Source organism: Lepidochelys kempii, chromosome 7 (genome assembly GCF_965140285.1).
Source record: "Lepidochelys kempii isolate rLepKem1 chromosome 7, rLepKem1.hap1, whole genome shotgun sequence".
Lineage (NCBI taxonomy): Eukaryota > Metazoa > Chordata > Testudines > Cheloniidae > Lepidochelys > Lepidochelys kempii.
In genome coordinates this window covers 42,086,770-42,111,546 of record NC_136386.1, presented here as the reverse complement: position 1 = coordinate 42,111,546, position 24,777 = coordinate 42,086,770, and the positions used below count along the sequence as shown (strand labels likewise).

The 24,777-nt window shown below is 39.7% G+C and overlaps 1 protein-coding gene across 4 annotated transcripts in view; it reads left to right on the top strand.

Moving 5' to 3' along the window:
- PRKCD (protein kinase C delta) overlaps positions 1–24,777 on the top strand; it is a 129,400-nt gene that overhangs the window by 79,658 nt on the left and 24,965 nt on the right. For all 4 annotated transcript variants that reach the window (XM_073352382.1, XM_073352383.2, XM_073352380.2 and 1 more), the window contains exons 3-4: positions 3,667–3,866; positions 10,623–10,683. In XM_073352382.1, coding sequence (XP_073208483.1) covers positions 3,667–3,866; positions 10,623–10,683 — 261 coding nt within the window. The remainder of the gene's footprint in view (positions 1–3,666; positions 3,867–10,622; positions 10,684–24,777) is intronic.

The window sequence follows — 24,777 nt, the reverse complement described above, 5'->3', positions numbered from 1 at the left end:
TACAAGAAGTGGAAGGTTGGACAAATGATCAGGGAGGAGTATAAAAATATTGCTCATGCATGCAGGAGTGAAATCAGGAAGGCCAAATCACACTTGGAGTTGCAGCTAGCAAGGGATGTTAAGAGTATGACATAAGCTTTTAGTAGAGACCTCATTTGATGGTCTTTGCTTTCATAGTATTTGTGCAATGTGGTGGGTGTAGTGAGTTTGTCAAGCCAGTCAGAAGTTACTGTTACAGAACAATGAACCCTTTTGTCAGTTGGTATTGAGTGGTTCTTAGGGTCACAGGCAGTAAGGTGACTCAGAACAAGATCCAGCAACCTCCCTTTGAAAATCCTGTTTTAATGGGGTTGGAAAAAAGAGGCTCACCAGGGGGGTTGAGAGCCTCCTGTCAGGTGGGTGCGAACCTGCACACCCTCTCTTCATTGTGTGCCCTCCCCCCCCATCCCCCCGTCAGCTGTAGCCCTTGTCAGGTGGGTCTTCAGTGGCTCAGCCCTCTGGCCGAGTCACACAGAGTCAATATGCATGAACATGAAAATTTTGCCTTGTCCTTGAATCCTATGCTGCCACCACCAAGCATGTTAAACAAAGAACAGGGAAAGAGCCCACTTGGAGATGTCTTCCCCCCAAAATATCCCCTCAAGCCCTACACCCCCTTTCCTGGGGAAGGCTTGATAAAAATTCTCACCAATTTGCATAGGTGAACACAGACCCAAACCCTTGGATCTTAAGAACAATGAAAAAGCAATCAGGATCTTAGAAGAAGAATTTTAATTAAAGAAAAAGTAAAAGAATCACCTCTGTAAAATCAGGAAGGTAAATACCTTACAGGGTAATCAGATTCAAAACATAGAGAATCCCTCTAGGCAAACCCTTAAGTTACAAAAAGACACAGAAACAGGAATTTACATTCCATTCAGCACAGCTTATTTACCAGCCATTTGAACAAAAGGAAATCTAACGCATTTCTAGCTAGATTACTTACTAACTGAACAGAAGTTCTGAAGAGCATTCCTGACCTGGTCCCAGCAAAAGCATCACACAGACAGACAGACCCTTTGTTTCCCCCCCAACCTCCAGCTTTGAAAGTAACTTGTCTCCTCATTGGTCATTTTGGTCAGGTGCCAGTGAGGTTATCCTAGCTTCTTAAACCTTTACAGGTGAAAGGGTTTTGTCTCTGAGCAGGAGGGATTTTATAGTTCTGTATACAGAAAGGTGGTTACCCGTCCCTTTATATTTATGACAGATGCATATATTTCTCTTTATATTGGATCATAGAATCATAGAATATCAGGGTTGGAAGGAACCCCAGGAGGTCATCTAGTCCAACCCCCTGCTCAAAGCAGGACCAATCCCCAACTAAATCATCCCAGCCAGGGCTTTGTGAAGCTTGACCTTAAAAACTTCTAAGGAAGGAGATTCCACCACCTCCCTAGGTAATGCGTTCCAGTGCTTCACCACCCTCCTAGTGAAAAAGTTTTTCCTAATATCCAACCTAAACCTCCCCCACTGCAACTTGAGACCATTACTCCTTGTTCTGTCATCTGCTACCACTGAGAACAGTCTAGATCCATCCTCTTTGGAACCCCCTTTCAGGTAGTTGAAAGCAGCTATCAAATCCCCCCTTATTCTTCTCTTCCGCAGACTAAACAATCCCAGTTCTCTCAGCCTCTCCTCATAAGTCATGTGTTCCAGTCCCCTAATCATTTTTGTTGCTCTCTGCTGGACGCTTTCCAATTTTTCCACGTCCTTCTTGTAGTGTGGGGCCCAAAACTGGACACAGTACTCCAGATGGGGCCTCACCAATGTTGAATAGAGGGGAACGATCACATCCCTCGATTTGCTGGCAATGCCCCTACTTGCACAGCCCAAAATGCCATTGGCCTTCTTAGCAACAAGGGCACGCTGTTGACTCATATCCAGCTTCTCATCCACTGTAACCCCTATGGGGTTGAAGGTTCTCTCCATTAATGTTCTTTTTCTGATGTTCCAGGGGCAACGTTCTATAGTACTGTGCTTTCTGATGACAACATTCAGTTTTTAACAATCAGATGACTAGGCCGGTCTACTGGATGTGCCATGTAGAAGACCTGGTCTTGATGGCCAGTTTCTTATTGCCCAGTGCAGCAGAAACTTCAGGCAATGGTGAGATAGCATGCTCATCCCATAGACACTAGGGAGTGTGTTATGGTTGAACAGAAACCCTTACAACTAATTAGTACAACCATGTATATCGCCAGTTAGTCATTCCTATCTTTTGTTTGAAAGATGACAGTGATGTTGGAGAAGAAAAACATGGGTATGAGAAGATCCTTTAGGATTATAATAAAAGTTCTGTCTAACTTAGGGCTTTCTATAGTTACTCTCACCATATGTTTATCTAAAAACCTTCATAGTAGCTATAGAGAGTGCAGAGTTCTGGAAAGAACGTTTGATTAATTGAAACCTTTGCTGTGATTAGCTGTCTACAAGACTCTTCAAATTCCAGGTAAAAGCTTTTGAATACAAGTAAAGGGAGAAAAAACAGAAAGTCATAACAAAATGCAGGAGATATTCAGGTGGCTGTTTGTGAACATTTTGAGAATGCCTTTTGGCAAGCAGACTTAAGCTTACTTGTCAAAGCTGTAATTTGTAATGCTGTTCTTGGCAGGCATTCCCTAATAAAGAAATACTAAGATGTTATTCTTTACTGCTGTTTGGACAGCTCATCACAATGAGCAGAGTGCATCAAACTAACTGTTATTGAATTAATATAAACTTAACTTGGAATTCATGCTTCAGAAAGGTGTTTAGATAATAAGGGCCCAATCCTTCCCTCGGAGTAAACAGGACTTCTACCAGTTACTTTGATGGGAGGAAGATCATGGCCTAACTTCTTTGGGTATGGGTTGTGCTCTTGTTCTGGTTTGTACAGCATTAGCACAGGAGAATCCCAGTCTGTGACTAAGACTTCTCTGCACCATGGTAATACAAATAATAATAATAATAATTGAAGTCCATGCATGCTGTACAGGAGGAGGGAGGACTTGCAATACTTTGAAAGCTGTAGAAATCATGACTGATCAGACCACAGTACTGTTAAGGGTGACTTTTCCCTGTGCTGCTTCTGAATAGAACTGTGAGAAGAATGCCAGAATAGGTTAGGAAACTAGTTAATGAGATTTTTCAGCTTCAGGCCACCAGTTGGAATTCAAACTAAGCCAGCATTAAACATCTCTTAATTTGTCATGTAGTGGTGGATGCCTGACATGAGAAGCTGGTGATCTAATCCCCATCACACAATAAACTAACGCCTTCTGGGCATTTTCAGCAAACAGTCTAAAGACTGAACTGAATGTCCATGGACACTGAACTACCGTCTGATATAGCTCTTCCCTCTAGATCCAAGTTGATGCGCGTTAGCACTTTCACTGCTGGTGGCTGTGCTATAACTGATATGTGAATAAACATAACTCTCAAGGATCAGAGAGTTTACCAATGTTGGAATATTTTGGTGCTTTCCTGGGTGGCAACCACAACCTCATGCTTTCTGAGGTTCTCTCCTGCTTATGATTTCATAGTGAGGGTCATCTCAATATTGTTGTTTTTCCATTTAAAGTCAAATCAGATATTGTCCTATGTAGAGCCATCACTTATCACTTACCTCACTTTCTGTGCCGTTTTCAGAGAGGGGGAAAACTTTGGTTCAGAGGAAACCCACCATGTACCCAGAATGGAAATCTTCCTTTGATGCCCACATCTATGAAGGACGTGTCATTCAAATTGTTCTCATGAAGGCAGCAGAAGACCCACTGTCCGAGGTGACCGTAGGGGTATCAGTCTTGGCAGAGAGATGCAAGAAGGGCAACGGCAAAGCAGAGTTCTGGGTAAGTGTAAAGATGAATCCATTCAAAATCACTCATTTGTGTTTTTTGTCTTGTTTGATTTCACTCAAGCTGAACAGACATGCCATTTCACTTTTAAAATATGAGTGTTTGCTCCCTTTTGACATGCATGGCAGTCTAACTAAGACAGTTATTTTAGAATTGCTAATGATGTAAATAATGGAATATCAGTGTCCGTGAAGTTGATAGTAAAATCCTAGGCTTCAGTGTCTAAAAATAATGACCCATATCACACTCAGAATTTATCTTAAAAAGTACCACAGACTATGAGTGTGATCAGCATATATGTTAATAGAGTTGGATTATCACAATTAACCTGTATATGATGAAAAGTGAAGCTAATTCTAAATCTCTTTAATTTTGTATTTTGCTTTTCAAAAATAATGTCTACTTGTGCTGGAACAAGTTGTTTCCTTCCTTCCTGACCCCCTGCTATTCTATCATCCTTTATTGCCCTCATGTCCTGTGACATATGTGAAGAGTTCTGTTTACAAATGCAATTTTGAATGCCTTGTTTCTAAACAAAAGCTCACTGTTGCAATTCACTGTTGCAATGATTATCATTTTGTCTCTGCTATTTACATGGCAAATGATTTGTAAACTTATTAAAACTTCTCCATTAAATAAATAAATTTAAATTTTTAAAAAGTGTTTGGATTCACTGTCTCATCTTGCCCTTGAGTGAAGAGCAGCTGCGTCTTACGGGATGAGGGTCTGGTTTATCTCAAAAGGTTAAATGTTTTCTCAGTAGTCCTGTGGTCTCCATATATATTATTTTACTAAATGAGTTCTCCCATAAAACCTTAACTCAAGCATAGAAAAATAACAAAGTAGGGGAACCTTGTGTTTAAAATGGCTTCAAGTTAGGCAATATAAAATTTATCAAAACTTTCATAGTTGCTTCATTTAACATTTAACATTTAACAAATTTCCTAAGCACAGTTCTGAGTCTGAGTTAATCATTTTGGAAATGATTCTGGGTAGACACTGAAAACCTCAAGTGACAAAAGAATGGAAACATTCAAAATTATGTTTTCAATAGAAATGGGATCAGAACCCCGGATCTGAACATCGAAAACTCTGGTGAAGTTCAGATCAGAATTCAAACATTTCAGCCTGGGTCCATCTCTAATATTTAATATATTGATGCTTTCATTTGATTAATTTGACTTAATTGATTTTCATTAAGTAAAATCCCAACTATGTCATATTACAAAACCGCTTCCCCTTCTACATTTTCATAGCTTCATACGTTGGAAGTGAACAAGGAAATATTTTAAATGCATTTGTGATTTCCCCTTTTTCCTCATTTACTGAGGTAGACTAGCCCCTAGTCCCATAATACAGAGTTTCTGTATTTCTCAAGGTCAAGATGAGTGAGCAGCATCCAACAGAATTTTTTGGTATTTTGAAGAGCTTGTTCTCATTACTTACAGCAGTGGCATATAATCCATGTTTAAAACATTAGAGGGTCTCCACATATTAAATCAGCCGTTCAGAAATACATGCTTAATAATGCAGAGTCTATAAGCAGAGGGAAATGCTTATGCTTGCCATAATTTGGATGGGAACTCTCCATTTATATGGTTGGGGGCACCCAATTATGATCATACCCAGTAAGAAAGTATAGATTGCACCCAATATGCATGTAAGGGTAGAAGTGGACCTCAGAGAGCTCTACCGGAAGGCTGCTGTGTCTGATAAAACAGGAACCTGTCTGTCTCTGCCTGTGAGAGAGACAAGATACGTGAGGTAAGCTTTTATTGGCCCAACTTTTGGTGGTGGAAGGGACAAGCTTTTATGCTTCACACAGCTCTCCTTCAGGTCTGAGGAAGGTAACCAGTTCATCTAAGCTAATTACAAAGTGGGACAGATAGTTAAGCATAAGGGGCGCACGCATGCGGTAGGAGTCCACTTAAAATGAAGTGGGCAATTAAGAGTTAACAGGCAGTAGAGTGTGTTACAAATTGTGGTAAAGAGCCATAAAACCAGTGTCTTTAAGTCTGTGGTTTTTAGTTTCTAGCAGAGTTATGAATTTAAGTTCCAATGCTTGTCTTTTGAAGGTATTACGCAGGTTTCGTTTGAGGAAAGGACTGAGAGGTCAGTATGTTGCATTGTGAAAAGTGTTTGTCCGTGGGTGATATTGTGTTTTTGTCTCATCATTTCTCTGTGTGAGTTTATTCAAGAGCATAGTGATTGTCCGCTTTCATCCACCTAGCTGTCATTGGGGCCTTTGATGCACTGGATGAGGTGCACCACAGGTTGCAATAGGTATGCGTGGGGCCTGTTGATCTTGAAAGATGTGCTGTGGCGTGTATTGATCATCGTAGCAGTGGAGAGATGTCTACAGGTTTTGTATCTGCTGCTCTGGCAGGCTCTCGTGCCACTTTTAGTTAGTGTGTCCTGTTCTGCCGGTAGCTTTCTTGTAATGATGATCTTGGTGAAGTTGGGGGGTTGTTTGAAGTCCAGAAGTGTGGGAAGTGGGATATGGTCCCCATCAGGTATGGGTTGTAATTTTTTGACGTTACCCCCTATGGATTCTAGTGTGGAGTGGTAGGTGACAAATAGGGGTTTGCAATCAGTGAGGTTTTTTTATTTATTGAAGCAGGTTCTCTCAGGGCATTTGGATGGTCTGTTCCATGATGTGATCTACTTCTCTGTGGAGAGAAGTGAAGGCAGTTTTAAGTGCATTTAGTGTATCCCAGACTTCCTCTTTGGAGCAAATTCTGCAGTATCTGAGTGCCTGGCTGTAGATAACCATTTTCTTGGTGTGTCTGGGGTGGTTACTGGATCTGAGGAGGGAAGTGTGGTGATCCATGAGTTTCCTGTATATAGTCAATTATAGGGTTCCATTTTTGAAGCTGCTGTTGGTGTCCAGGATGTCAATACTAGTATGGGAGTGTTCTAGAGTGAGTTTGATGGATGCATGGTGGTTGTTAGATTTCCATCACAACTTCATGAGGGAGCTTAGCCCATCTGTCCAGAGGATGAAGAAATCATTAATGTATCTCAGGCATATCTTTGTTTTATGGTGCATTTTTCCAGAAATTCTTCCTTGAGGTGGCCGTTGAAGAGGTTGGCAGACTGGGGAGCCATCCTAATACCCAAGGCTGTTCCCGTGGTTTGGACAAACTGTTGTTAAATGTGAAGGATGAAATGGATGAGTTTGGTGATGATTGTTGAGAGTGGATTTCTGAGCACTGTACATTATCTTTTAGGTATTTGAGGCAGGCAGTGATACCAGCATGGTGAGGGATACTGGTGTATAGGGAGATGACATCTATGTTGGCAAGGATGGTGTTCTGGGGGAGGTTGATGGAATTTCTGGAGGAAGTTGATAGTGTCTTGGAGGAAGCTGGCCTTTTGTGGTGAGTGGTTTGAGGATGGTTTTGTGCATCCTGATATTTCTTCAGTAAAAGTGCCATTGTGAGATATGGGTCTGCCTGGTTTCCCTTGTTTGTGTATCTTGGGACGCAAGTAGAATGTTCCTTAGGTGGATCATGGGGGATGAGATGGTAGTTTTTCTGAGAGATGTTTGGGGAAGGATTTGATGGTGTCTTTAAATTCCTGTGTAAATTGTGGTGTGGGGTGGTCTTTGAGTTCTTTATAGAAGGTGGGGTCAGAGAGTGTCTGTTGGCCTCATTGGCATAGCCATCTGATTAAGGACTACAGTGGTGCCCAATTTGTGTGCTGATTAGATCACTGTGTGCTGGTTGAATTTCAGGGATGGTATAGCTGTTCTTTGAGTAATGGAGAGATGGTGGTGAATGTGATGTTCTGTTGAGGATTTCAGTCGATTTTTTTTTTTGTTCCTGAAGCAGTCAATGTAATGATCCAGTCTGTGCTTTCGTCCGCTGTGGGAGGGTTCTTTTTTTGTGACTATCTGTGGGAATGAGGTAGTTGTGGGGGGGGTGTCGTCTTTGTTCTGAAAGAAGTCCTTGAGGCAGAGCCGGCAGAGGAATGTCTGTAGTTCTCCACATGTTAGTATGGTATCCAGTTTAAAAGACATTCAGTTCCTTGGAGAGTACAGATAGTTCAGTTCCAGTTCGGGGTAGTCTTGGTAGATTGATGATTTCAGGGTGGAGTGTGATATCCATGTGGCAGGTCTCTGCCTTTCACAACATGTTATTCTGACGTTTAAAGCTTGCATCAAAGCAGTTAGGTTTTCCCAGAACTCAAATACTCAAGGAGGGAGCGTACCACTGGGTGTCTTTGGGGGGGGGGGACAAACAAGTACCAGCTTGCGCAGTGAGTTCCAGAGCCCTCCTGCCAGTGCATGGCAGGATGGCTCAGGACAGTTGGTGGAAAACAATAGCGGGGAGTGTTCTTGTTGCTGCTCTGAAGAGGAGTGAGTGGTGTGCATCATTTCTTAGTTTGTGCAACACACTGCAGTATATGCGCTTAAAGGCAGAGGGTTGGGAAGGTGGTCTGGTTACATCCATAAGCAACAAACCATTCCCCCTTTGGGAAGCAGATGTGGTGGCTTCATGGGCCCCTCTTAGCCCTTTCTGAATGCTATTTATATAGGCCCAGGGGGTTGTTACGTGTATCTGTTGGGTACAGGAAGGCCTTTTGCAGCTTCTACAAGTACGTTTCTGTAGCACAGAGCAGGACTTGGCTCTCAGCAGATTCCAATCAGTGTGGCAACAAGTATTTTAACTGCACCCAGTAATACAGGCACAGCAAAATCTAAATGGTGCAACACAGGATATTTCACCACTGGCTGAGGCTTGATTGTATTGCTCCACTAATGTTCTGAAAATGGATGCCGCTGCACTCAGCGGCCTCTCCTCACCTTGCTGAAGGGGAGAGAGGGAGCCTTAACCATTAGGTTCTTCCCCAACCCAGACTGACCATCCAGAAAAACAGTAGAGGCCAGTGAAGAGCAATGAAAAGGAAAATGACATTCCTGACCATGTCTTCGTGTGTGTTTGCACTGTACTGAGCACTGTTCAGGCCCTGATATTGGTTGTGGATTTTGGACACTACCATACTATAAATAGTAGTAAATGATAACATGGGAAACGGGGTGAGGAGAGAGAGAGAGTTGTCTAGAGTGTGAGTCCAAGATGGCATGTTAATCCATTGATGCAAGATACACAGTGCTACACACCCAATATGGTAGCAATATGCACTTTAAACTTACAGAGGTATATAAGATAATGGGCCAAACAGGTTTTAGAGGACAACTTTATTAAAACATGCTTAATTCTAATTTCATTTACATATATTGCTGGGTTACAATATTAGAGGATTTGTTCACCCTTTGTATTCCAATGTAACACTTTCAAACTTTGCACAGTGACCTTGGGTTCCCTGCAGTTCTTCAGACCTGCAAGTTTTGTTTTTTGGAAGTTAAAAATAAGAAAAAGGGTGAATTTGAGCGCAGGTGAATGGTGCTTTATAGACAGCATTGTAGACTGAAGTCTTCTATTACCATGCAACAGGTACAGTGCAGGCAGCAGCTGTGCAAGCTTCCTCCATATTGCTTCAATCCTGACCTGAAGGGACCATATCTAGGGATGAGAAGGTAGTTCAGTCTCCACAGATCTGTCTTAGGTCTGCCTGCAGAGACTGCCAACTAATAGGAGTTGCCGTGTGAATCCTTGTCCACCACTAACTTTACATAGACCACCAAACATTCATCACATGGTAATGACTTTTGGTCATTAACAATCATCGTCTGACTTTAACCAGTGACCTAGGCATGAAAAACTCTATTCTCCCACTACATTTCCTTCTACCATCCAGCTCCCTAGTGATCCTTATGTGATGCCTGGCCCTGATATAACAGAGGAGAAAGTCAGAAATGCAATCCAGGAAATGAAGAGTGGTAAGATAGTGGGACCTGATGAAGTGATGGTGGGCTTGATGAAAGTCTTGGGCAAGAGAGAGAGAAAATAGATTGGTTAAAATCATATGGCAAGACAAGAGAATTCCTGAAGACAGGTGCCAGGTTATGCTGGTCCTAATACATAAGAAGGGAAGCATCCATGAACATAGAAACTATTGATGGATAAAGCTGTTGTTGTATGGGATGAAGATACTGGAAGGTATCCTGGACGCGAGGGATAGGAGAATGATGGAACCCCTCACTGAACAAAAAAAGTTCAGCTTTAGGAAAGGATGAGGTACCATCTTTGTAATTCAGCAAGGGATAGAAAAGCAGTTAGAGTACCAACAGGATGTACTTTTATTGACCCAGAAGAATGCTCACACCAGCCTTAGGTTTAATAACTATGGTGCATGCTCTGTATAGATGACTTAAAAGAGTGATCTGAACATGTTTTGGAAAAACAAGTCTCTGAAGTTTGTCACACTGCACCGGGGTTGTCGCTAACTCCTCTGCTGCTTATCGTATTGGTGGCCTATGTCAGCAGGAAGATCAGTGTAAATCAAAATTAAGAAAATAAAAAAGTAGCCACTCAGTCAGTTGTCTTGATTACAGCAGAAACAAAATAAAAAAACTCAACACTTTGACCGTATTGCATGGTCTGGCTGACACTGGTTCATCAAAGCAATGAAAGAGGCAAGAAGAGATAAAAAGAAATAAAGTTGTCATTGTCACTGCAATGAAATACAAGGGGTATGGAGAAATATCCCTGTTTCCAAAGTCATTATCCTGTAATTTTACTTAAATGACACTTTCTAATTCTATTGAAAAATATCAATTAAACTAAATCACTGCAATTATCTTATCAACCCAATAATTCACTGTTGGTATCTTTCCTCTCACAGCTTGACTTACAACCTCAAGGGAAGGTATTGATGGCTGTGCAATATCTTCTAGAAGATGCAGGTAAAGTAAACTTTTTATTTTTGTCAAGTACCAACATTTGTAACATTTTTCTTATATTTTGTTTTCTACGAATGAAATTACATTGTGGAAAGTGCATTCTTCCAGAAAAATTGTACTCTGTGGAATTTTCTAATGTATGAAGTTATGCCTTTGTAATTCCATCACTTTATGCAAAACCAGTCTTGGGTGCATATCTAATGTATCTATCTCAGATACTTATATAGCCTCCACTGCTGTAGCATTTAAGCACCTCACAATCTTTAATGTATCTTGGCTGACAACATCCCTGTGAGGTAAGGAAGTGCTGTTCTCTCCATTTTATTGTCAGGGAATTGAAGTACAGAGAGGTTAAGTGACTTGTCCACAGTCACACAGGAAGTTTGTGGTGGAACAAGGAATTGGACACGCATCTTCCAAGTCCCAGGCTAGTGTCCTAACCACTGAAACGAAAAACCGTATGACTGAATGAAATAATTAAATGTGTGTCAGCAAGTGAATAATGTCAGTGCTGTACCATTTTATTTTAAATGCTGTAAATTTTGTATATATGAGAAGGAATGAATATAGTGTATAGAGGAAAACTAGGGGTCATGGGATACAATTAAGAAAGGGGACATTTAAGCTGAATAATGGGGGAAATGTCTTGGCAGCCTGTAGAATAACTTCCTAGAGGAAGTGGTAGAAACCCCATCTGAGTTTTAAACTCAGACTGAACAGTGGGCCTTTAAGTATGCTCAGGGAACAGTCCTACACTGTCAGAGAGATTAACTGAATTACTTACCACTGACAGCTCTCGTCTGTCTCTGTCTTCTATGGTTTTATACTGTGTGTCCAGTAAATTAGAAGCCATAGCACTATGACCCACTCTGTCTCCAAAATAATTGTGCCTATTCGGAAATGGCAAAAAGATTCATGTCATGGTTGGAATGAAACTCTGCTTGTTTCATTTTTACCCACACACCTAAGACTAGAAGAGTTTAATATCGTTTGCATTTCATTTCAAAATATTTGCACAACACTAATTAGGACCCTTTCACCTCCAGATCACCAGTTCATATCCAGTCTAGTTTGGAAATACTTTGCCACCTGCTGATTGTTTAGTCTATACAAATTGAGCTGATGGACTCAGCCCAGATCTGTTGCTATTAGACAAGTGTTGACATTTAAAAAATCAGTCCCTAGTTAGCAGTAACACTTGTTGGCATTTCCAACAGAGGAACAAAGAACTAAAGGGACTATAAAGACTGGGTTGAAACACATTCATGGGGGAATGATGGGGCAGGAAGACTGTACTCTTGTTACATGTGGTGTAACTATTCTATGGATAAGACATACAAGCTTCTTTCTCCAGGGCTCCCCATCTGGCAGTTCTCCCTGCACTTGTGACTCTATGCACTCCCCGCTCGTGGCCCCATAAAGTCCAAATATCTCTTTATCAACTTCCTCCTGGAACTGGAATCTGGACTGGAGGGTGGGTGGTATGTCCACAAGTGTTGGGTCTTTTTTCTGGTCTCTCAACAATGCATTCATTCAGCCAGAGTTCTTCTAGGCAGCATTCACTGACTTCTTGGACTGTTCATATAAATGGGGATTGCCTAGAGTTCTCCATCTCTGAATCCTTTGTTTCGACCCCAATACCTGCACCCTCATCCCTGGTTTTTTTCATTCTTTGTCCCCCATACTTAGTTAATTCTTGGGCTGTATAGCCCCTCCTTTACTTGAGGGATAGGACTTTTGTTCTTTGGTGGGCTCCACCTACTTACCCAAGATTCAAATAGGCTGACACCTTTGACAAGCGCTACATTTGCACAGAAAAAAAAATAAAGGAAAAAAGTATTTTTAGTGGAAAAGAATCTGCTGCAGGTAATCCTTTTATATTCTAGTTATACATAAAGGATATTCAAAAAGAATGTCAAGGAAATGGGACATTAAAAACATCAAGCTAAAATGATTCTATTGTCTTGAAACTCTTCAACATGAAGTCCTATTGCATCACATGTACCATCTGTGTGAAACCTACTGTATGATTACTAAAGATAAAATGTGGTGGGATATGTGTGATCACAGAGTTCTCGTTTGGACATGCCATTAATGATTGTTCTCTTAAGTAACAAAACTTGGTAAAGCAACAAAATTTGTGTGACTCTGAAGACTTATTAACAGAAATCTCTCTTTAAAATCTGAATGTTTTAAATATAGTGGTTAGCACTATTCCAGTCTGGGTTCAAACTGGCATCAGGGAAGTGTGTTAGGAAACATTTATCTTGGTCCCCACACACCTCTGGTTCACATGCAGGATTGCTGCAGATTAGAGTTAGTACTATGACAGCATATGTATTGACAAACACAGGGATAATGCATAGAAATCTGATTGTCAAAAGCTTGCAAAGTTCTGGGCTGAGAGTGAGCAAAGTGAACTTTTCTAAATATGTTATGATAGTTCATTTAACAAGATTGAGGCCTGCCTTTGTCTCACTAAGGAGTATGAAATATAGTCATAGTTTGCACTGAAAATACGGTAGAATTTTGCAAATTATCACACACAAGCCTATAGTCTTTTCTCAAAGATGTACTCTAGTAGCGAGGTGCTGTTATGAAAATTCTAATATACTATACAGCATGCTAGCATGCTATGAGAATTATTATAAATAATTAAAACTAAACAACAATTATCAAAACAAATGGAGAAAATAGATGTAATATCCTTGTGCTTTTTTGCCTACTTCTTTGTTAAATCATAAGTCTCTCAGTTGTTGTGAATTCGTGAAATCATCCTATAATTAACCATGAGAGAGTGTTAATCTATAGTGTTGTTAAACCTTTGGATAAAGTCGGTATCCAAGGCAGTTTGCTCTTCAGTCTCGTCAATCTAAATGTAAATTCTAAAGCTTTCTTTCTCTTTTTGTCCGTTGTTTTGTGATCAGGCAAGTTTGGCAGTTTCAGTAAAACAAAAAAGAAGATATTTGGAATGGCCATTTTGTGTGTTATATCCAGGGAGTGTTACATGTTTTTCAGCATTAATCTTGCCTTTATTATTGCTGACATGACTTCTAACTGAGAAATTAAAAAGGAACAATAGAAAACTAGGGAGAGCAGAGTGCTAATGTTCTTATGCTATAGGGGAAAGGCTTGTAGGGGGAAACTGATTTTCCCTGAGGCTTTCTATTTTTTCAGTTTACGCCAGAAAACTAAGGGTAAGATTTGTAAAAGTACTTAGATGTACAAGTCCCCTTGCAAGACTTGTGCTCCTAAGTCACTTAGGTGTCTCCAAAAATTTCACCTTGTTTCTTATAATGTGTAGGGCTTTGTTTTTATAAGATAAATATTATTCCACTAACATAACATATGAGGTGTTTGCTTAACGACCGTTAGAAATACACTTAGAAGTTGAGACCAATTAACTCTACAGGGCGGACACTGCTATGTATTAGACCTCTTCAGTATCTAAGGGTATCTCTACACTACCCGCCGCATCAGCGGGCAGCAATTTATCACATCTAGTCTAGACACGATAAATCGATCCCCAAGTGCTCTCCCGTCCACTCATGTACTCCACTGCCGGGAGAGGTGCAGGCGGAGTCGACGGGGGAGCGGCAGCAGTCGACTTACCGCAGTGAAGGCACCATGGTAAGTCAATCTAAAACTTAGATCGATTCCCCTCCCCCCGCCAGTGTAGACCAGGGCTAAGAAGGAAAATGAGGAAGCTGTTCGGAGGGAGAAGATAGAAGGCTGGAGCTCATGAGAGAACTGGCAAAGGAAGAAAAGCTGACAGTACAGTACTTTTTGGGGAGATTTTTAGAGTCAGGTAAGAAAACCGTAAGGAGTAGAGTGGAAAGTTAGGCACCCATGATCTATATATCACTGAAAGTTGAAATGTTTAAATCTAGGACGAACTACTACCATCATTGTCTGTCCTGCTGCGCATGCCGTAGGCTGTTTGACCAGTTTGAGAGTGCTGGCAAAAAACAGCATCTTATTTTGGATGCTTCCCTGGCTATAAGTATATGCCCAGAATGGGAACAGCTTTTATAAAGATAAGAAAAATCATGTGAAATTAATAATTATTGACCATTTTAGATGTAGACCAGAAAGCCCTGAGCGGTGGTAATTGGCCTCCTGAATTATTCAGTCCCATGGTCTCCTCTCGTGAACCGTAAAGTATAGGTGCAAATGCCAACTATCCCTTGTGCCCCCACATATCAAAACAACAACAAATCCCTAAAACCTCTAGTGAGACAGGAATGTATCTTAATAGGATCATCAGTTTATAGTGCTTAATTTGAACTACTGCAGAAGTTTCTTTTAAATGTTTCTCACTCATGTAAATGGAATAATACTGATGACTTGTCAACATGGAAAATTATTCCAGAATAGCTATTCCTGATTAACTTCATGTGTGGATGCTCTTGAATAAGAATGTCTTACTCCAAATTACTTTAATCCACATATGAAGTTAATTAGGAATAGTTAATCCACTTTCAGTTCACACCCTCCTGTATTGTGTAGGCAAACCCTAAAAAAGGATAAGATTTACTGTCAGTAAAGCAGAAGGTTGCTGTGCTCTGAAGTTACCTTGGTGCAGTGCATGAGAGTTGTTTAATACTTTTTCAGGATTGCTTCTTCAGGTACTTTTGAGGGTGTTGACTAAGAATATGCACCCTGCCAAAAAGGCCAAAATTAGAATGAAAATTGCAGAACCATAATTTCAGAAAGACTCAACATTTAAATATTTGAAAGCTGAGAGCAGATGCCTTTGCACAATAAGAACTATGGCTAAATGCCCTAATAGATGGCAGGAGTTTTAATTAAAAGCAAAGCATCTAATTATCACAACTCAGAGAATTTTGTGAGGTATTTACCATCTAGCCAGAGTATGTTTCTAAAAAGCTAAATATTGTTTTTCCTGATGAGTTTAACTCTGTGTCACAACAGAAAATCAGAGGTTCTAGTTATTGATAACTAAAAAAGAGTAGATACATAAAGACATCACATAAGGGGTTTAGGTGTTCTACATAGGCAATGTTTTGTTCTAACCAACATTAATACAGTGCTACAATAATCTATGCTACTTTTTATAAAAAGGTGTATATGCCCATTGGGTGTGTTGGGAGAGGGCAACATCTCTTTGTGAGAATGCGGGGTTATATCTGGCTGCTTGATCACAAAAAATGTATATATGAACTAAGACATTCAAAGTTTAAATAGGTTCGTTTTTTAAAAAAGCCTAAATACTGAGCTGAACATAGAGATCACCATGTAGGACATCTTGACTGGCCTAGATTCATATTTTAATTTTCCTGTTAGTAAAAAGAAAAATTCAGCAAGAACTTCTGTGTGGGAAGTATGAGCCTTTTCTAGCTTTCAGAGCAATTACAAGCTAACCCCCTCTTCTGGTGCAGGCTGTTCAGTCAGTGAAGATGCCCCTTCAAGACTTGCACTTGAGTGCCTTTTTAAATGCAAATTTTACAAAAGGAATCGGCCATTCATGCACTGACAGTTCAACACCCATTTCCAATATCAACTTAAAAAGTGTTCAGTAAGCAGCAATAATGGATTTTGTGGGGGGAGGGGATCAACCTAAAAAATAATCAGAAGAAAACAAACCATTTTGTCATCTTTATGGATAAATAGCCTAACAATTTGGGTTCTGCAGATCAAATATTTTGACTGCATTGCACTATCATATACTAATGCAATAGGTAGAATTCCAATTAACTGTTAAAGTAGAAAAGTTTGTTGGTGCGTTTGAGGAATGTCTGCACACTGATCTTTACTTTTCATATTGGACAACAATTGGCTAACAATAAAAGCTACAGTTATCATAAAGGGGAACTGAGATTACATTTTGCTGCGTCTCTGTGCAGACAAGGTTTTGTTTTTATCTCGCAGGCTTATATATTTCCATGAAAAATCTCCTAAATGTATTTGCTGATTTTTCTAAAATATTATAAAACAAGATTATTTTAGAGCTAGTATTTCAGGTTTCTGACCGTTTATTTTAGGATATTGCTGATATTACTAATGACATTTTACCTTAATATATTACCTTGCTTTTGAGGGTTTCAAAACACTTTGCAAATGTGTATAATTATCCCCATTTTCAAGATGGGGAAAATGAGACCATGACTTGCCCAAGACAATGCATCAAACCAGTCTACCTGAGTCCCAGTTTCTTGTTTTAATTACTAGACACACACTATTACCTCCTTGACAATACTATCTTTCCTTACTTCTGTCCGAAATGTTTGTTTATGTGGTGGCTGTGACGGGTTTAACCCCCCTTCTGGGATGCCACCTGATATACTGGGATTTCACTGAGCCTGCCTGCTCCACTAGCCTGGGCTCCCTCTCCTTTTTTCTGAATTACGCTCTCCGGTCTCTGGCAGCACACACACACAGGTCGGGGCGCACCAGCTGTAGAATCACACAGAGTCTGCAAACAGCTGTCTATGAGAAGACTCAGCTAGAAAATCACCCAGCACTCAAGTGCAACTCTCTTCTGGAAAATACACCCAAAATAATATTGTTTTGTGCTGTAGAGAAATCTATACAACATAAGCTCATAAATTCGCCTCCTCCCTCAATGTGGAGGAAGATATGCACAACTTCTTGCTGCCCCCCTCAGTTAGAAATTGCACAAACTGGGTGTAATAATAAACAAATCAAGTTTATTAACTAGAAAAGGCAGATTTTAAGTGATTATAAGGGATAACAAACAGAACAAAGCATATTACCAAGCAAATAATACAAAACACACATACTAAGCTTAAGATCTTACAGAGACTGGTTTCCAGAAGTAATTTCTCACCCTAAATGTTGTTTTAGGCAAGTTTCAGAGTTTCTGTAGCTTAGAGTTCCAGTTATTTCTCTTTACAGACTAGACTTCTGTCTTAGTCTGAACTCAGCCCTGGCCCTTCCCTCAGCTTAGTCCCTTTGTCTCTTCAAGTACTTTCAGCAGTCTTTCTTCTTGGGCGGGAAGGCAATGAAGAAGATTCCTGTTTGCCTTATTTCCCAGCCTTAAATAAGATTTACATAAGGTGAGAATCTTTTCTTTCCCAGTGTTGACCTCCCTCCTTCTAGTAATTTTCCACTAAAAGTCCAAGATGACAGGTCCACTTGACCTAGTAGTGTCACAGCTAGGATCCTTCTCAGGAAGGAGAGATATTAGTATCTTCAAAAAGTTACTGTTTCTTCCTAATGGCCCATCAAGGCTGATAACCTGTTGTCTGGTGGGTGTCTCCCAAATACACACACAGTTGTAATTGTTACATGGTCCATATTCCTAACTTTAGATACAGAAATGATAAATGCATACAAATTGGATAATCACAGTCAGTAAATTATAACCTTTCTGATGATACCTTACAAGACCCATCTTGCATAACATATATCAGTTATGCCATATTTATAACATAAGCATATTTTCATAAAGAATATGTGGTGTAACATCACAGTGTTTAATATTGAACCATCAAATATATTATTACAAAGTAGTTTCTTTGGAATAAATTGCTGTTAAAATGGTAAACAAAGAAGGCTGCCTTGAGATATTGCAGTAGCCCTTAACTCATGTTCCTTTGTTGCAGATTAGGGTCTGACAGGAAGGCTGCTAGACAATTTGGTGACAGAAGGAGGTCTCCTTCCCAATCCTTGAAGTTCTTTTCTCAAGGACTCTTTAAAACAGTGGCTACAGAGCCCTGACTTTCAGGTACCAGAACCCAAGGGCCCCAAATTGTCCCGTCCTGAGAATTTTTTCTTGCCTTCCATATTACCTTTCCTTTAGAGAGAGAATGTTGCAGATGGGACTCAGGTGACTTTTTTTTTCATGCAACAGAAAATGGGAATGGGGAGTAAGGCATGTGACCCCTCACAATCTATAATGTTATGTACTTTCCTCCCCCACCCTCATATTGTGTAATTGAAAATAAAGTGATGCTCCTGAAAAGCAGCTGCAGCTTAATAGTGTGCAGATGCAATACATTTTATGCCTTGCTTGACCTTGTTTATTCAAATGTAGTTAATGACCTTATCCAGTAAGAAAACCCAGCATCACAGTGCATGGTTTAAGACTGAGCCTCTCACTCTGTGTGTGAGCAGCGTGGAAGCAGTTGGAATATATCTTTTTGTTTGTTTTGTTTTGTTTGTTTCTGGACTTTAAATTGCCATGCTGCTCACTTCAGCTTCTAGGAGAAAGGGTTAGTGAATTATCTTTCTTTTCAGAGTTATCACTTATATCAGAAAGCAAATGCTTCACAAGTTACTTCCAGGATATTAGCTGGTCCTGTTGGGAGGAGGAAATATGAATTGCTCAAAGATGTGTGTACGCTGCTTTAAATGTAATGTGTCGTCTTTGCGTGTTGTGTGGAGAGTGAGTAACTGAACATGAGATTTGAAGAGAGGGAGATATAATTTAGCTCATTATTTTTCATGCTAAGAAACAGATTTATAGGTGTTCTGCTAACACCATCTACATGCTGGGTAGGGTTAAATTACAATACAGTACAATCTCTGGTGCGCAAAGCACGTTTGGCATTCTTGTCTCCTTTTAAAAATAATAATAAACCATAATGATGATAAATTAAAAGTCAGAAGATGGCCCTATAATTTGTAAGATGTGAGGGAGAGCAAATGTAGCTGTGAACTAGGGGGGAGAATAATATCCCGAAGAGATGCCATATTCGGCATATTGTGATCTGTCTAGTACTAAACTGAACCTTCAGTTCTCTCCCTTAAGTAAATTGATGGTTTAGATACATTAACATAAATGGACTTCATGAAAATCATACCTCTTAAAGGTGAGATTTTTTAAAAAATAAAATAAAATATTAAATTTATTTTATTCTGTCGTAGCCACATATTACATTGTAGACAATAAGCCAGCAATGTACATTATCAGCCAAGTACCATAAACCACAAGGCAGAGGGAACTGAACTTAGTTTTCCCAGTGCACAGGAGGTAGGTAATGTATTTTCAGATGTTAGGATGGACTGGTTCTCCTTGTGCTTTATAATACGGTTCCTGTGTTTACAGAGAGCAAGAACTGTCAAGCATTTCTGTGCAGACATGTTAACTCTATGAAAACATTTAGGGTGAAATGTTGGCTCCATTGAAGTCAGTGGCAAAATTCCCTTTGAGATCAATGGGATCAGGATTTCACCCTTAGAATTCTCCTCACTTCCTACCCCGTAGCACCTTGCTATGGCAGTAGGTGGGTGGACTGGAAAGGTGAAAACTTTAATATTGCAGCAGTGTTGCCTCTTGCCATTAAACCATTATTCACACGCAAACCATCATAGCTGGAAATCTTGAGTTCCTCCCTTGCCTTGCATCTGATGTAGGTGGTATGTCAGGCAGAGGAGAATAGCAGGTTGGTAACCATAGGATTTAGGGATTTCATCCTGCTCCCTTTGAAGTCCATGGAAAAACTTCTGTTAATTCTAATGGTGAGGATCAAGCCCTAAACTACTAAGCTGGTGGGGAAGACATAGCATGATGAGAAAAGGACCAGTAGCACCTCTGAAGAATGAGCATTAGCTGTAATTTTTAAAATGAGAAGTAACTTGTCTATTTACTCCTTTACTCAATGTGATCCCATGCCATTTGCGTGTTAGAAACTTGTGCTGGCTGTGGTGTTCAATACATGGACTGCAGATTTGTCCATTTTAATCTGTTCCCCCCACCCCTTGTTTAAACAGCAGTTTGCTAAAATACTGGTGTCCTTACTTACCTGTTCCTGTGATACTATGCTGCAGTATCTGAGTCGAAGCAATGGGATGTCAGCTCAATTCTTGGTGTGGAGTTTATTTCATTTATTTACTTACAACTCACACACACACAAGAAGAATGTGACATCTAGAGGGCAAGGTGCCCTGGCAGTCTAAGAAAACATCTATTACAACTAACTCATTCAGTTACCCTTGCAATGGAAGTGCAGCAACTTCTAAATATATAAGTCCTGTTAAAAGGTTCTGTGGAAAAAAGAGTAATTGATTAGTTACTCATATAAAAGGTTTTAACATAACTGCCATGGGCTGGTGTAGATTTAGATTGAATATTATATGCCAGATCACTATAGAAAGGGTACTGCTCATGTCAGTAAACAAATGCATAATTATATTGGTATTGAAACCTAAAATATGTCATCAAAGCCAAATCCACAAGTACTCTCAGAACAAAGAAGTCGATACAGATAAAATAAACGTTAAAATACATAGAACGAGAATATACATGATGGTGAAAAAGTAAATGAACAAAATATACTGTTTTAGGAACAAACATAGTAAACAAAAAACAATTAAAAATAATCAAGAGTAACAGATGTATATTTAGATTTATTATTTTATTCAAATGTAGAGTTCTGGAAAGTTTTCCCTTTTAAAGTAGTTTTTGTAAGGGTAATTCATTCATGTGTGTGTAGCATGTGTGTCTGTAGAATGCATGCAGACTGTAGGGCCAGGTTGAAGAACTGCTTTCTCTGAGCTGAAAGAGCCTGTGCAAGGCAAGAAATCTAGTTTGGGGGAAATGTGTATTGCTGTGCAAAGGTTCTAGATAGATGTTTTTATTGAATTTGGCCCAGAGGGGCTTTGTTAACATTCAAATGAACCAATGGCAATGCAACAGAATAGTTAAAGGGACACTGTGAACTTCAGCTTTAGTAAGTTTTAAATTGAAGGTGGTATTATTAGCATGGGGGAAAATGTGTTTGCAATATGTTCTTTTTACATTGGCAGTGCTCCTTTAACTGGTCAGCCATTTAGCACAAAACTGGATTTCACCTATCCATACAAATCCACCACTATGAAACATTCATGGCAAGCTCTCTTTTTTTTTCAAATCCCACCATTTGCTTTCCCATTTCTAAGCTTTCAAAAAAAACCCCAAACCCATATTGTATACTGAATAAATTAATATCTTGAGAGCTCAGCTCTCTGTCTCTCTCTCTCTGTGAATATTGGTTTGTTAGCTTCTAGCAAAGATTTTTTTCTTGGGCATTTGGAAATGAATGAGCTGATTGGGCTGAGATAGTGCTCTTGGTATGGGGGTTATTGTCATTGTGGTTAGGTTAACTCTAGTAATATTGTTTGGGTAGCTCAATAAAATATATTCTAGAATGTTAAAAGTATGCAATACTACTTGTTTCAGTTACTGTGATTTACCTAGAAGCAAGAATAGGCACTGAAGAATTTAAATAAAAACTGTATGTTCACATAGATACAGTGCTTCTCGTGTGATTGCAGTGTCATGATTGGGGGCTGATTTTATCCCCTAGCTCAATGTATAAATGCTGGGAGGAGGTTTAAGATATATTGAAAGAGCTGGTTTGAGAAAAGGATCTGAATTTTAAGAAGAGAAAAGGAGATATTTGAATAATAAGTGATTGTTAAATATTTTTCATATTTTCTCATTATTTACTAGGCAGGAAACATTTAGAAAAGCTAAATGTAATGGTGTGTTCTGGGGCTAAAATGATTCATTACAAATCTAGATAGTAACTACAATTGTTATAGGGGATTTTCTGACACCAATCAGCAGCATAATTGTTGATTATGCAGTTGGTATGTTACCATTTCTGAGTGTGTTGAGCATGCATAACGTAAGGATCTAGTCTGTGAAAATCCTGCCAATCTCTGTTGCACTTCCCATGACTTCATGCTTTTGGGGAAGGGCAAAGTTCCCCATTCTTGTGTGTTGCCCCCCAACTATGTGGAATTCTGACTCATTTCCTCAACCTACTCCTCCCAGCCACTACTGCTATCTGAATCTCAGCTCACAAATAAAATTTTTCTTCCCATTTGACTTTACAATAGCTCCGCTTTTTGAAGTGGTTTCTGGCAATATGTACTACGAGGCATTTATATAAAGAATTGATAGGGACTATACTGTAATCTACTCTAATTCACTTTAGATATCATTTAAAGCCGTCTTAGCTTTTCAGATGCAGTCTAGCAACAGCTGCTGTCCGAACGTCCCCATTTGCTCTGGAGCAGAGGTGACAATGTTCTTTTCAATAATAGTTTGATATATTGGTTGGTTTCGGCCAAAGCAGTGCAGATATGTAATTTAATAAGGCAGTCAGTTGTAGAAGCAGGTTGTTTTGGAATACAGATTTTGATACCATGTGCAAAGATTCTTAAGATAAAATTGGGATGTGATGGTTAAGGACAGTTACTGTTTTACTAGCTTTAAATTATGCATCCCACTGCATTGTATGCATCGACTTCTGAAGCTTAGAGGCCAGCCTAATGCTTTTCTTCGGTGTTCATTGTCCGTTTTACCTCAAGTGCAGGGAAACATATTGCGATTTTGTCCCATGTACTGATCAGCAGCTGGCTAGGAATTGTGGGCCACAGTATTAGATTGCTATAGTAACTTCAGCATGAAGAGATCTATTTCCCATTTTCATGGTGAACTCTTTTGTTAGGTTCACAGCTTGCAGGTTTTCCTGAAGCTATATTTTCATTCGACTCCCCACCGGAGAAGCTTTAATTTATTAAATGTTTTCCATCTGCATTGGGCTAAATTATAAAAATGTAGGCCTGAAAAGAGAGGCTGCTGGGGCACAATTATGCAAGAAACAGCTTTTCTCCCCCTTTGGCTATAATGCTGGTTAAATCACCCTCACAGACACGTCTGTTTTATCCATCTGATAATCCAAAATATTACTAACATTTGGCAGAATTACTATTATGTTCCTTTCTTCAGCCTATACACTTGCACACATTTTTCAGTGTGTGATTTTTCTGAAGCATTCAAAAATTTGGTGTCTGTATATATCAAAATACTGCTTGCTCAGCAGAATTAAGAAGTGGGGTAATATGGCTTGCAAGTGAAATATTGCTGTTAGTCTTTGGTTGGCTATCTCAATAAGATAAGTTGAAACAGCAAAACTGAACTATTTTTAATCTTGTTCCTGAAGCAGAGATGTGATTTACTAGATGTATCATTATCATCAATATAATTATTTAGTATTAGAGTATGAGTTCTGGAGTAAGTTCTCCTGTGGGTTAAGATCAAACATCAATAGTTTTAAGCCAATGGCTTCGAAATTTGTCAGGAAACTCTATTTGCCTTTAGCAGCACCAGCCATTGACCTCTTCTCACAGTTAATTGTCTCGTCCTCGCCTGGCCTCATAAAACTGGGTCTATCCTTTATTCGAAGATTTCGTGGATCACTGGTTCTTTCTTCCCATTCCAGTGAAACCAGAAAACCAGTTCAGGTGCTCTTAAATCCTGATGTATGATTGATTGCACGCCAAGCTTGGTTGTAGATGTGAATGCAGTTATTAGGCAGGGATACAGCACCAGGACTCAGGACAGCGACTCTCCCAAGTTCTCTCATTTGTTGATTCCTTTTTAAGTGTGATGGAGACAGCCATCTGATCTAATGGCAAAGGCAACATCATGCTAGAGGGGAATACATACGTCACCAGTGTTTGAGAAATGTTATCATAGGTCATGGTTTGGAGTATTCATCGATTTGTTGTTTTGTCCATGCTGGCTGTAAAATTTTATTTTCCGATAGCTCTGTTTACTCCTCAATTCAGTTTCATTAAAGGTGCTGAAGGTAAATTTAGGATAACCACCACTAAGAGGCTGCATACAGTGTGTGTTCAAACAATACCTCAGAATGGAAAATAAAATTATCCCTCAGATCAGTGGGCATGTCTGAAACAGAAATCCATGGGAAAGTAGGAGGTTGGGAAGGTTGTTGGATGCAGTAAGTTTGAATATTGTAGTATTGTTCTAATACATAGAATGAATATCTGAGTATTTGTTGATAAAGGGGCCAACTTGGCTCCAACTGAAGACTTTTTGGCAAAACACCCTTTGATTTCCAGGAGAACATGCTTCAAGGCAGGCCACTAACTGCAGTGCTGTATTATCACAATGCTGAAATCTACTTAGGCTATATCTGTACTGCAAGCGAGGGGTGCTCATACTCATGCTAGCTCTCATCAGAGCTAGTGCACTAAAAATAGAAGCATAGTTGTGGTAGCATGGGCAGAAGCAACAATGGCATGGGCTAGGCATACCGAGCATGTACCTGTGGGGTTCAGGCAGCTCGCCTGTGCACCACTGCCCATGCTACTGTG